This window comes from Grammomys surdaster, unplaced genomic scaffold (genome assembly GCF_004785775.1).
Source record: "Grammomys surdaster isolate TR1022 unplaced genomic scaffold, NIH_TR_1.0 169, whole genome shotgun sequence".
Taxonomy (NCBI): domain Eukaryota; kingdom Metazoa; phylum Chordata; class Mammalia; order Rodentia; family Muridae; genus Grammomys; species Grammomys surdaster.
Window position 1 is genome coordinate 8,879,112 of NW_021604617.1, and position 12,680 is coordinate 8,891,791.

The window sequence follows — 12,680 nt, forward strand, 5'->3', positions numbered from 1 at the left end:
ACACACACACACACACACACACACACACACACACACACACACACACACACACAGGGTGCTGTGGTAGGTGGGAGAGGAAGGTGAACCCGTTGGAACGCAGCGTGCTTCACACCGGACTACCTGGACAGGACTGCTTGCGGACTCCCGCGGCTACTACGCATGCTCCACTCACGCGTCGCTTTGCCACGCTCGCAGTGGGCCACCGTAGGACCCGTAGTCGCCTGGGCTGTGCGTGCGCCCGGCGTGTGACCCGGAAAGGAGCTGTGGAGGAGGCGGGCCGAGCTTCGGCACCCGCTGCTGGGTGACAGCGAGGGTCCAGCCGGGCGGTGAGAGGTGAGAAGAGAGCTCTGCGCCTAGCCATCCCTTCCCCTTTCCCCAACCCCCTCCAAGTCCCTCATCCGTTCCTCCCGGGCTGGAGGGGGGAAGTCGGGCGGGGAAGCAGGTCCTGTCAGCTAGCGACCGCGCCCCGCCATCCTCACCCCGCCCCCCAGGCCATTCCCCGCGTGGTGTTGGGCCGGCTCCCCGGGCCCTCTGGAGTTCAGCACGGACAGGATCGTGCTGCTTTCTGTTCTCAGTCCCCGCAGCCAGGCGTCACCTTCACACCTCCGTTTACAGCTTCTGGTCTAGGCCCTCCCTATGCCGTCCCCGCCCCCAGGCCTAGGGGCCCCAAGTTAGCCAACAGCTATAATGGCATCAATGGCTATCTCCTCGCCTTCCTTCCATGCTAAGTGAATCCCATCCCCATGGAGGCTCTCATCGTATTTGACTCCTCCTTTCTTCTGCTTATCTTCTATCCGTGTACCCTAACATGACTCCGGCCCTCCTCTTTCTGATCACCGGTTCGGTTCCTTTATCTAAGTACGCCTTCTATCTTTACTCTCTCCATTGCACTGTTTCAGATCTCTCGTACCTTTCCCCGATCGTTTTATTTTCATTAATATTCTGCTTTCATAATCTTTCTTATCTGATGCCTGCAACCTACTGTCCCCATCTAAGGATAGTATTAGATTATGTTGTAATACATTGTTTACCGAGCATTTCTGTGCTTGACGATGTTCAGTTTTGTTTGTTTCTGCTTGTTTGTTTTTTTAAAAAACAGTCTTACTGTGTAGTTGGACTTGGCCAGGAACTTTCTGTGTATGTAGCCCAGCTTAGCCTCAGAATTTGTGATTCTTTTGCCTCAGTCTCCTGAATATCAAGATTATAGGATGTGCTAGCACACCAGGCTTAAATTCATAGCCTCTTTTTAAAGGGTGATTTATGGAACTGAAGGTGTAGCTCAGATGGTAGAGTATTTGCCTAGCATCCAGGAAGCCCTGGGTTCAATTCCCAGCACCCATATAGTGCTGAAAACCATCTCTGACTCGAGTTCCAGGTCCCTCCAAGGGCACCAGGCATGCAAGAGCTGCACAGACAAAATACATACATATATTTTATTTTTAAATAAAAAATAATTATTTTATGTGCATGAGTGGTTTGCCTGTGTGTATGAGCAATGCCCTTGGAGGTCAGAAGAGGGCGTCAGATCCTCACAATTAGAGTCTTGAGCTGCCTTGTGAGTGCTAAGTACTGACCCTTGGTTATCTTGTAGAGCAACAAATGCTCTTTCTTAACCCCTGATCATCTCTTTAGTGCCCCCTCACCTGTAGTGACATTTTTGAGAATTCTGGAATTTGGGTTTCTTTAAAAAAACAGAAATATATTATAAGAGTGTGCTTTTGTTTTAATCCCAGGTATGGGGATGTGGGGCTGCTTTGGACTGTCTGCAGCAGCTATGATTTGCCCCATGCTGTAGCAGAAGCATGGTTTTGCCAGCTTCAGATAATTTCTGTGATTGTGTGCAGAGTACATAAGCACTAGGGTTCTGAAAGGCGCCTCAGGTGGCTGTCGGCCAGTTAAGGAGGTTGGTTGTGGTTTGTTAGTAGCCCCAGGTCAAAGAAGAAACAAAAGGAAAGAAATTAGACTCAGGGATCTTTTTCCCATCTATCCTTGTTTCTCTCCTATCTAGTTAGTGTTGGGGGTGAAAAGGGGGGGCCTCTGGATAAAGGGTAGGAAAGAGAAGAACCCACAAAGTAGCAAAGACCAGCTTACATACACGCACGCACGCACGCACACACACACACACAGACAGTGCTAAGGATTGCACTCAGGGCCTCTCACGTATTAGCCAAGTGCTTTGCTTTCGCGCTGTGGCCCAGCCCCCCCTCCCTTCCTGAAATGCTTTCATTCCATCTCCCTGCTCCGTTCTCCGTTAATGCTGTTCTTTTCTTATATAATATATATGTTATATAAATAAAATACTCGTTTACTCCATCCTATCCTGTCTTTTATTATGCTCTAAATCCCGCACTTCAGCCCACGCATTACCACCCACCTCACTTAGGCAGCAAGATACTACCACACTCCGTGGAGTTGGTTCGTCTTTCACATGCTGCCTACCTGTCTGTCTCCTTGTGTATCCCAGGAGATCAGGATGGTAGGGGAACGGCGAGCAGGGGACCTTATGGTACCCTTGGGACCTCGGCTGCAGGCGTACCCTGAAGAACTCATTCGACAGAGGTCTGGGCATGACGGCCATCCTGAATACCTGGTCCGCTGGAGCGTCCTTAAGTGCAGCGAAGAGGGCAAAGTGAGCTTAGACGAAGAGAAGACAGAGCACCTCCTCATGTGGCTGTCAGCCCCAGAGGTCTACGCCAACTGCCCCGCGCTACTGCGGGAGCGATCACTATCGAAAGGCCCGCAGCACGGACCCACTGGAGAGGTGGGCAGCTTCCCACGAGACCCTGGAGGCCTGGATGAATTGGCAATGGCAGAGATGGAGGCTGACGTGCGGGCGCTGGTGCGCAGGGCTGCCAGGCAGCTGGCAGAGGGCGGGACCTCCAGCCTGACGGCCGCCGTGCTTCACACCATCCACGTGCTCAGTGCCTATGCCAGCATCGGGCCTCTCACCGGAGTCTTCAGGGAGACGGGAGCCCTGGATCTGCTCATGCACATGCTGTGCGATCCGGAGCCTCAGATCCGTCGGAGTGCAGGCAAGATGCTACAGGCTCTGGCAGCCCATGATGCTGGTAAGAGGAGGGGGGGAGGGGAGCAGTGGAGAGAACGGGGCGCAAGGCGTGAGAAAGGAAATAGCAGAGTTCCCAACCGTTACTTAATCAGTAGCAACTCAAGGTAAAAGAAACGTAGATGAATGGGTTATTCCTGGTACGAACAGAACAAAAGGCTCAGGGTTTGTCTGTCCCTCTCCATGTATGGCAGAGAATAAAGCGGGGAGATTTGCATCGGTTGAATGCTTGAGATGTATTTTTTTGGTTGTGAAATTAGTATGGGGAGGGTTATAGTCAACTTTAAAAACAAATTATCCACACACAGTTGCATGCCTTTAATCCTAGCACTTGGGAGATCTCAGTGAGTTCAAAGCCAGTGTAGTCTACATAGTGAGAACCTGTCTTGAGAAAGTAATCAAAACAAAACATATATATATATATATATATATATATATATATATATATATATGTAATTGTAAATTTTGCAGCCAGACTTTTGCTACTTTGTGGGTTCTTCTCTTTCCCTACCCTTTATCCTCACCCCAGTTTCACCCTCTATCACTAGATAAGAAAGATGGGGGCCAGAGGAAGAGATCTCTGAGTCTAACCTCTTGTTTCTTCTTTGAGCAGAAACGACTAACAAACTGCAGCTAACCCCCCAGAATGACCAACACCCCCCACCCCACCTATCAAGGGCCTAGCATTCATATACCCTCTGAAAAGCTCCCCGAATTCCTAATGCCGCACAGTCACAGAAACTATCAGCAGCTGGCAAAACCACACTTCTGCTAGAGCCCGAGGCACATCGTATTCAGCAGCTATGAAGCAGCCCCATATGCCACACCTGAGATTAAAACGAAAACATATTCTTATAATATTTCTGTGTCTCTTAAAGAAACCAAAATTCCAGAATTCTCCCTCTAAAGTTTAGTAGTTTATGTTTCAGTTCCGTGTGTGTACGTGTTTGTGCTAGAGTGCGTGTAAAGTATATTTCTTGCTTTGGGTCTCGGTCCCAGAGAAGTGTACAGCCTCCAGAGAAGGAGACGGCCTAGGATAGGCAGGGGACAGTGTTGTAGAATGAGGAGGAGATCTGGACCCGGTATGGCTTGCAGGGAGCCGGGCTCACGTCCTTCTGTCGCTGAGCCAGCACGACGGCATCGAGCAGCACATGGATTTTGACAGCCGCTACACTTTACTGGAGCTGTTTGCAGAGACCACATCCACAGAGGAGCACTGCGTGGCCTGGGAGGGCATCCACCTCCCTCAGGTACTCTGCCAGCTGTACACCCGGGGTGCTGGGTACGAGCACCGTTTCTCAAACTGTGATCCAAGCTAACTCTGGGTTAGCATCTGAGTAGCCTGGAGAGCTAATCAAAGTCAAGGGTCATGACCCCTTTTCAACCTCTCCAACTTAGAATTTCTAGTACCAGAACCTAAGATAGGATCTGGGAAGATGGCTTAGCAGGTTCAAGCTCCTGCCATAGAAGCAGGCTAAGCAGAGTTTGGATCCTCAGAGCCCACGCTAATCTGGGTGGTTTGTGACATCCTGCCTACCATCCCAGCTGGGGAGACAGAGAGAAGGGAATCCTCCAGGCAAGGTAGACAGCCTCATCAGCTAAGATGGCGAGCCCTGTGTTCAGTGACAGAGCTTGTCTTGGTATGTAAGGTGGAAAGAGACCAAGGAAGATACCTGACACCAACCTTGGGCCACCATACCCGTGTGCACACATGTGCACGTGTACTCCCCCCAACATGTGCCACATATGTATACCACACACACAAGTATACATAGAAGCAAACACAAGAACCTATGGTGTAAGATAATTCCTTTATGGGCTAGAGATAGAGAGATGTTTCAGCACTTAAGAGCTCTGGCTGCTCTTCCAGAGGACCCCGGTTCAATTCCCAGCACCCACACAGCAGCTAACAACCATCTGTAACTCTAGTTCCAAGAGATCTAATTGCCCTTTCTAGCCTCTACAGGCCCCAGACACATATGTGGTACACAGACATGCATACATGTAAAACATGCATGCACACAATTTTTTTTTTTTAAAAAAGATAATCCCTTTGTGTTTCTTAGACAAATCTGAGAAGTATAGGCCTAGGAATGAGGTCTTCACATCTGTCTGTAGAGGAAACTGCTGAGGGGCTGGGGGTGAGAGCCAGGGCTTGTATCCTGCAGATCCCCGGAAAGCTGCTCTTCTCTCTGGTGAAGCGCTACCTGTGTGTCACTTCCCTTCTGGATCAGCTCAATAGCAGCCCAGAGTCAGGAGCTGGAGACCAGAGCTCCCCCTGCCTCACAAAGGAGAAGAGCCGGGGACAGCGGGAGCTGGAGTTCAGTATGGCAGTGGGCAGCCTCATTTCAGAGCTGGTGCGGAGCCTGGGCTGGGCGCGGAACCTCAGTGAGCAAGGCGCTGTGCCGCCCCGGCCTTCCCGGTCCATCTTCCAGCCTTGTATCTCAGGCCCCCCGCTGCTGCTGCCCACCATTTTCACAACTCCCAGGAAGCAAGGGCGGGCCTTCCGAGGTCGTTCTGAATTTTCTAGCCGCAGCGGTTATGGTGAATATGTTCAGCAGACGGTGCAGCCCGGTATGCGAGTTCGCATCCTGGATGACTACGAGGAGATCAGTGCTGGAGACGAGGGCGAGTTCCAGCAGAGCAACAATGGCGTGCCCCCTGTGCAGGTGGGCTCAAACATTGCCGGACACTGGTGACTCTAGTCTGTGGTGGTGGCTGGGTGGGTAAGAAGTTCTCATATGCCACCCAAGGAGAAAACCTTCCAGTGTGGCCTGAGGATGTAACTCAGTTGATAGAATGCTTACCCAGCATATGTGAGGGCCCGGATCTGACCAGCACCGTATTAAAACTAAGCATGCTGTCACATGCTTGAAATCTCAGACCGGGAGAGGTAGAGGCAGAAGGATTCAAGTTCGGAGTCGTCTTTGGCTACATAGCAAGCTCCAGGGTGAGCCTTGGCTACATGAGACCCTATTTCAACAACAAAAAGAAAGGAGGGCCAGGCATGGTGGCATGACTTTAAGCTTAGCACTTAAGAGGGAGTAGCAGGCATGTCTCTGTAGTTTCGAGGCCAGCCTGGTCTACATGGCAAGTCCCAGGACAGCCAGTGCTCCATAGAGAGAGCCTGTCTAAATGACTAGGACGCTGGCAATGATGATATAAAGAAAAGAAAACCCCGAGTTGTAAAGTGGTTTTAAAAAAGAATCAGTACAGGAGAGGGTTCCATTTTAACAGGCAGAGAAATTTTGGTGGGGTAGGTGGGCTGTGAGGTCACAGGAACTCGTACCCAGGAGGCAGAAGTGATATACTGAGATACCTCCGATATTGTCAACAGGAGAAGATGCTGAGGGGTGTGTGAGGAGAGGCCATGAAGACTAGGAAAAAAGGCAGAGCCCACCAACTCCCCATATCGCAGGAAGCCTTGAGCAATGTGGAGAGCTGTCTGGACCAGCTGTGGTCAGGCCCAGAGCTCAAAGACCTGAGTCCTTTCTCCTGTTCATTTCCTCCCAGGTCTTCTGGCAGTCAACTGGCCGCACCTACTGGGTGCACTGGCACATGCTGGAGATCTTGGGGCCTGAGGAAGCTCCTGGGGAGTCAGCAGCAGCTGTGGAGAAGGGAGGAGGGGCCAGTGCACCGGGCACAGGTGAGCCTGAGGATGCCGTTTGTTTGGAACAGAGGAGCGCTGCCCAGCACTCAGCCGCTTCTGTCTGAGCAGATGCCGCTCCAGAGGTTCCAAAGTTGACTGTGCCTGTATCCTCAGCATGTCCCTCCTGGGACTGGAAGCCCGCCCATGGCCTGTCCTCACTACCATATCTCCAGCCTGAGCCCCAGAAGAATGAGGAGCCAGGGTGCTTGACCCAGGCAGAGTGGTGGGAGCTACTTTTCTTCATCAAGAAGTTGGACTTGTGTGAGCAGCAGCCAATTTTGCAGAATCTACATGAGAAACTGGATAAGGTATCAGAAGCCTGAGGGCTCTGGGCTGAGGGAGGTGCTGGCTTAGAGCTAGGCGCTCCAGGGGATGCTGACTTTGTAATGTCACTTATGAGGACGAGGAGGAGCTACCACTGAAGCCTGTAGAGGCCCTGCTGGTGGAGGAGGCAGGCTGAGAGGGTCTAGGATGCAGAGGATATGAGCAAATGCGGGGTGGCTCTTCTCATGGCTGTTCCTAGGAACTTTGTGTCTATTTGTCCCTGAAACGGACCTTTTGTATTGGCAGGCCCTGGGAGAAAAGGCTCTGGGAGAGATTTCTGTGCCGGTAGAGATGGCTGAGGGTGTGCTGCAGGTTCTCAGTAACCGCTTTGAGGGCAGCAACCTCTGTGACCTGCTCAATTCCCACATCTACACCAAGTATGGGCTACTGCCCAAGGAACTGGGGAGCTTGCAGTCTTCACGGAGTCACTCTTGTACCCCAGAGCCAGAGGAGGGGTTGAAATCAGCTGCCAGCTTCTCAGAGAAGGAAGAGTCCTGCAAAGCAAAAGCTATGTCCCCAAAGGCAGAGGCAGAGCCTGCCAGTGCAAAGACTGAGTCCCCCAAAGCACAGAGTGATTCCCAGCTGTTTAATCAGCTTCTGGTGACTGAGGGGATGGTCCTGCCCCCTGAAACACAGGAGGCAGCTACTGGTGAGTTGTTCAGTTCTGGGAGGGAAAGCAGGGATGTTAGAACAAGACTTGGATTGGCCCAGTAGAAGTGGGTAGAGTGGAGGGAAAGCCAGGGAGGCAGGGCCCTTCCTGGGGAAAGCCTGTGAGCACCACATGTCTCTCCATGAGCTTGATTGTGTCCAGCTGACAGCCACCCTCTCTTCAGTCTCTTTAGAAGAGGAGAGTCTGTTTCGCAGCCATCCCCATCTTTAGCATGTGACTAGATAGTTCCTTCATGTACAGTTGGAAAAGCTACAGTAGTGAATACCGTTGATACCATGGCTGGGCTTGACTTTTAAAAACTCGCAGCTTAGAGGAATGACTTTTGTTTTAGCCACTGCTTTTTCCCTCCCGATTGCAGAGATGGCCAGAGCCTTGCGGGGTCCTGGCCCACGCAGCGCCCTGGATCAGCATGTGGCAGCCGTCTTGGCCACTGTGCAGATCTCCAGCCTGGATACAAACCTGCAGCTTTCGGGGCTTGGCGCCCTCTCCCAGGCTGTGGAGGAGGTCACTGAGCGGGACCACCCCCTGGTTCGTCCTGACAGATCCTTGAGGTTAGCAGTGTTGCAGAGGGAAGGGTTTGGGTTGAAGCTGAGCCATGAAGAACCATGCAGGGAGGGAAGAGGAATAAAATCAAAAGGTAGGAAGGCTGAGGGTGGAGGAAGGGCAGGTGAGGACCAGGGGCTGGGTGCCGTCTGATACAGAGCTCTTTGAACACTCCTGTGCGTGCTCTCATTAAGTCTGTCTCCCACCACAGGAACGACGAAGCCATCAGTCCAGTATTATTAATATAGTTTACAGAGAAAAGTGAGAATTCTAGTCACTTGCTCAGAGTTCTACAGAGACAGAGCCAGGCTCCAAACCTACGTCCTTTTGGCTCTAGTATTTTTTCTTTATTTTTTTTTTCAAGCCAGGTATGGTGGCCCATGCCTAATCCTGATTCTCGGGAGTATTATGAGCTTGAAGCTTTATGGTTTTGTTTGTTTGTTTGTTTTTTGAGACAGGGTTTCTCTGTGTAGCCCTGGCTGTCCTGGAACTCACTCTGTAGACCAGGCTGGCTTCGAACTCAGAAATCCGCCTGCCTCTGCCTCCCAAGTGCTGGGATTAAAGGCATGCGCCACCACTGCCCGGCTGAGCTTGAAGCTTTATTATTGTTATTTAGCTTGTCTAAATGTTTTCTCTCTTCTTTTTCTTCTGTCCCTACTTTTGTTATATTTTGAACTTTTTTAAAAATCTGATTTCTTTATTACACAAGTGCACATTCATTTTTAAAACAGCTCATATAAAACTACTGAATGAGAATCCCTGCCAGGGTGTGGTGGCACATGATACCTGTCTAGAATCCCAGAGCTCACGAGGCGGAAGCAAATGTGAGGTCAGTCTGGAAAGAAAGGGGGAATTAGAGTGGACTTGTAAGAAACCAGAAGAGACGAGTCGGCTCTGTGCTGTCGTAGGGCTGTGATCCTGCATCAAAGCTGAGAAAGAAAAGTCCAAGTCCCTTCCAGCTGCTGTTGTCAAGCAGGCCATCGACAGGTTTAATATGTGATTGCTGTTTGGGGACCAGAGAGATGGCTAAGTGGTTAGGAGACCTTGCTGTTTGTCCAGAGAGCCTGAGTTCGATTCCCAGCACCACATTAGGCAGCTCACAAACACCGACAGCTGTACTTTCCGGTGACCTGCTGCCTCTGCTGCCTCCACAGTCAGCTGCACATGTGTGCACCTACAGACAGACACACGCAGTATAGTATTTTAGAAGGTGTAAATTACATCTTTTTAAATTGAGCATTGTGTGTATTATGTAGGTGGAAATAGCATGTCATCTGTGTCTTAGCTTCTGTGGCATTTCTTTGTCCCTACTCGGTGTCCGTCAGAGGAGTTTCTCAGTGTCCATCTTCACAGAGCTGTTTATTACTTTCATCAATGTGTACAACTGTGACGTGGCTGCCGCCAAGTTCAAGTCCACCGCTCTCCTGTCTCCATTTCCCTTCCCTTGGCCAGCACAGTATTGCTTATTAATGGATCAGATGGGCACATTAGTGCACGTGTGTGTGTGCGCGCATATGTGCCAACATTCACTGTGGCATGTTTGTGGAGAACAGAGGACACCTGAGCAGGTTGGTTCTCTCCTTCCACCATGTGGCTTCTGGGGATCAAATGCAGGACATGAGGCAGCAGGTGTCTTTACACAGAGAGCCTGTCTGTGTTAGTTTCTTAGTCCTGATGGCCGTAGGCATGTTTACATGTATGTTGTGTTTCCATAAATATCTTTTTCCCACTTTTGTTGAGCTGATGCTTTTTTCTTATAAAGGCATTCTTACATTAGGAAGGAAGGAAGAAAAAAGAAAGAATTAGATAAAAATGATTGAAATGTGTCTCCCTGCAGATACTCAGTGCTAACGTTTTGGTGCACATTTCAACTGGCATTTTACCTTGTTCATGGGCCTTATCCTAGTTAGAGTAATTTATAAGCAATCCTGGTTTGCAGTGGGGTGTGGCAAAGCCTACTTCTGATCGTAGCACTTGGGAAGCAGAGGCAGGAGAATGCTATATCAAATAAAAACAATGAGCTCTGACTGAAGAAGCAGCCAAGCATTTGTTCTGTTTAAGCCAGACTCAGCTGCCATGGGTTCTGAGGCAATAGATCAGACTAGAAGTCTGCCTCTGAGCTCCTCCCCAAAGGGTCTCTGCTTGTGTTCTTTCTCTGAGTAGATCCCAGCCACCTCCCCCGTGTCCGTCCCTGTGTGAAAAGGTGTTACCCCCTGCTCTCTGTCTCAGGACCTTCACGACCAGCACTCTTGTGATGGGGAAGGTTAGTTACATTTTGAGATGGAGTCTCACACTGTATTGCCTGGCTAACCTTGACTGGTGACTCTCCCATGGCAATTACCAGCCTTGGTATCCATGTGGTGGGTAAACCAAGGCAAGCAACCTTTGGGGGTCAGTGCTTAGAGTTACTGATGGGGATGGCTCCAGATACCTACAGGGGATGCTGCCAATGGCAGCCAGAGACTAGAGAAGCTACTCAGCAGACTTTTTCCTGAGGGAACAAAGCTTCATTTACTCGGGCTGCCATTCCCTGTGGCTGGTGGAAAAACTATGAACTCTTTAACTCTTTGGGGCTGGCGAGAAAGAGAGGGAAAGAGAGAAAATTGGCATATACACACACACATACACACACAGAGAGAGAGAGAGAGAGACAGACGGACAGACAGAGAGGATGAAACAAATGGCAGTGTCCAATAACTTCATAGATACAAATATGTCCATATATGCATACATATATACATGCATACCTACATACATAGAGAACTACAGATAGACATATACACATATTCACACAGAGAATGGTTAGAGCAAAGCTCCAGCATTCAGATGCCAGGCATTTCACACATACATAAGTACGTATGTACACAGACATATACATATATTCATACACAGAATGGTTAGAGCAAAGCTCCAGCATTCAGATGCCAGGCATTTCACACAGATGTACATATGTACATGTACACACACACACACACAATTGGTGGATGGAGCCAGTTCCAACCCTCGCCCAGACAAGCTTTACATATATACATACATTCACATAGTCATGGTTGATGGGTAGAAAGAACAACATGCCACCCCATTCATTCAAACCTCGCACATGTACATACATGCACACAGCTGATGGATGGAAGGAGCCATGTTCCAGCCCTCCACACTTTATTCTTTCTTCCATAGCCTACATATCCCAGCAAGATCTTTCAAGCAGTATAGAATTACAGTGTGATTATGTTTTAGTTTTCTTCTAGTGGATGATTATAGAAAACAATGTGTTCTTCAGTAAATTTATAAGAAATAACATTTGTAAAGAAAAGAAATTATTCCCTCAAACCCATGGACACTCATAACTAAGCAGCTTGTTATAGATTAACAAAGTGTGAGCAAGCAAGGCAGCTTTCTCAGCCAGTTCCTCTTACTATATGGCAGGCAGCAATTTGTCGTTACAAAGAAAGGAGTAATTATTATCTTTAAAAGTAATCTTGTAAGCATCTTAAAAGAATCAGAAGTCTAAACTTTTATATAAAGGTCAGTCATATCTACCTTAAATGCCCAGAATGTGTATCTACTCATCAGCAATTCCTAATAAGTCATATCAGGAGGCTGAGGGCAAAAGTGGGTATAAGGAATCAATCCTCACCAGTCCAGCCTCAGTGAGAGTCACGTCAGCCAGCACGGCCATTGTTCTTGTTCCCTGACCATAAAGGTCCTAGCTTAAGTACTGAGAGTGTGCCTTTCTGAACTTCATATTGTTCCCTGAGATTTTCTACATCAGAGCCAGCAGCATAAACATCTCAGCCTGGCTTCACTAACAGTTTTCTTTTTCCAAATGTTTTCTGAGGGTGGTGGTCACTGCAGACAGTCTAAGTCTCTAAGTTCTTTGGTCGGATAGTGATTGAATCGTTACTCTGCTCCAGCAGCAATGTCTGACAGAGATCAAGCTTTAATACTGTGAGTGCCAGAGATACTGCCCAGTGAGGGGCTGGAAGCCCCTTAGAGTTTCCATATGATTCTTAGATTAAGAGGGATGTGAGGGCAGCAAGCAGAGCAGAACTCCGTACTACCCACGTGGCTGTGGTAACCTGTGGGCTGCATTCCTTCTGTGAGTTCTAAAGCCATTTGCTGTTTCTCCTGCATGGCCTCAGCAATCCCACCTCCGCGTGTCAGCGTTTCTCTTGCCAGTTTTCTCCAGCTCCTGTTTGCCTCTTCTGTTTGTAGCGTGTTTCCATGTGCTCAAGTTTTTAGGTTGCTATAGTGTTCAACATCTTATAGCTTCTGTCCTATTAAGAAAGTCCATTCTCGGCTGAAGAGGCAGCACAGGGTGAGGAGCACACACTGACTAGAAGACTCAGTTTACCTCCAAGCACTCACATCAGGAGCTCACAGCTCCCTGTAAGCTCCAGCTCCAGGGAATTCAGTGCCCTCTTTGGGCT

General features: G+C 49.3%; 1 protein-coding gene across 1 annotated transcript in view; it reads left to right on the plus strand.

The window, feature by feature from the left end:
- The first annotated feature begins 236 nt into the window (after positions 1–236).
- The window catches only part of Cul9 (cullin 9), a 42,934-nt gene continuing 30,490 nt past the window's right edge, over positions 237–12,680 (plus strand). The window contains exons 1-8 of the mRNA XM_028766534.1: positions 237–333; positions 2,465–3,068; positions 4,160–4,314; positions 5,233–5,733; positions 6,578–6,710; positions 6,828–7,021; positions 7,284–7,686; positions 8,066–8,258. Coding sequence (XP_028622367.1) covers positions 2,474–3,068; positions 4,160–4,314; positions 5,233–5,733; positions 6,578–6,710; positions 6,828–7,021; positions 7,284–7,686; positions 8,066–8,258 — 2,174 coding nt within the window. The 5' untranslated portion in view covers positions 237–333; positions 2,465–2,473. The remainder of the gene's footprint in view (positions 334–2,464; positions 3,069–4,159; positions 4,315–5,232; positions 5,734–6,577; positions 6,711–6,827; positions 7,022–7,283; positions 7,687–8,065; positions 8,259–12,680) is intronic.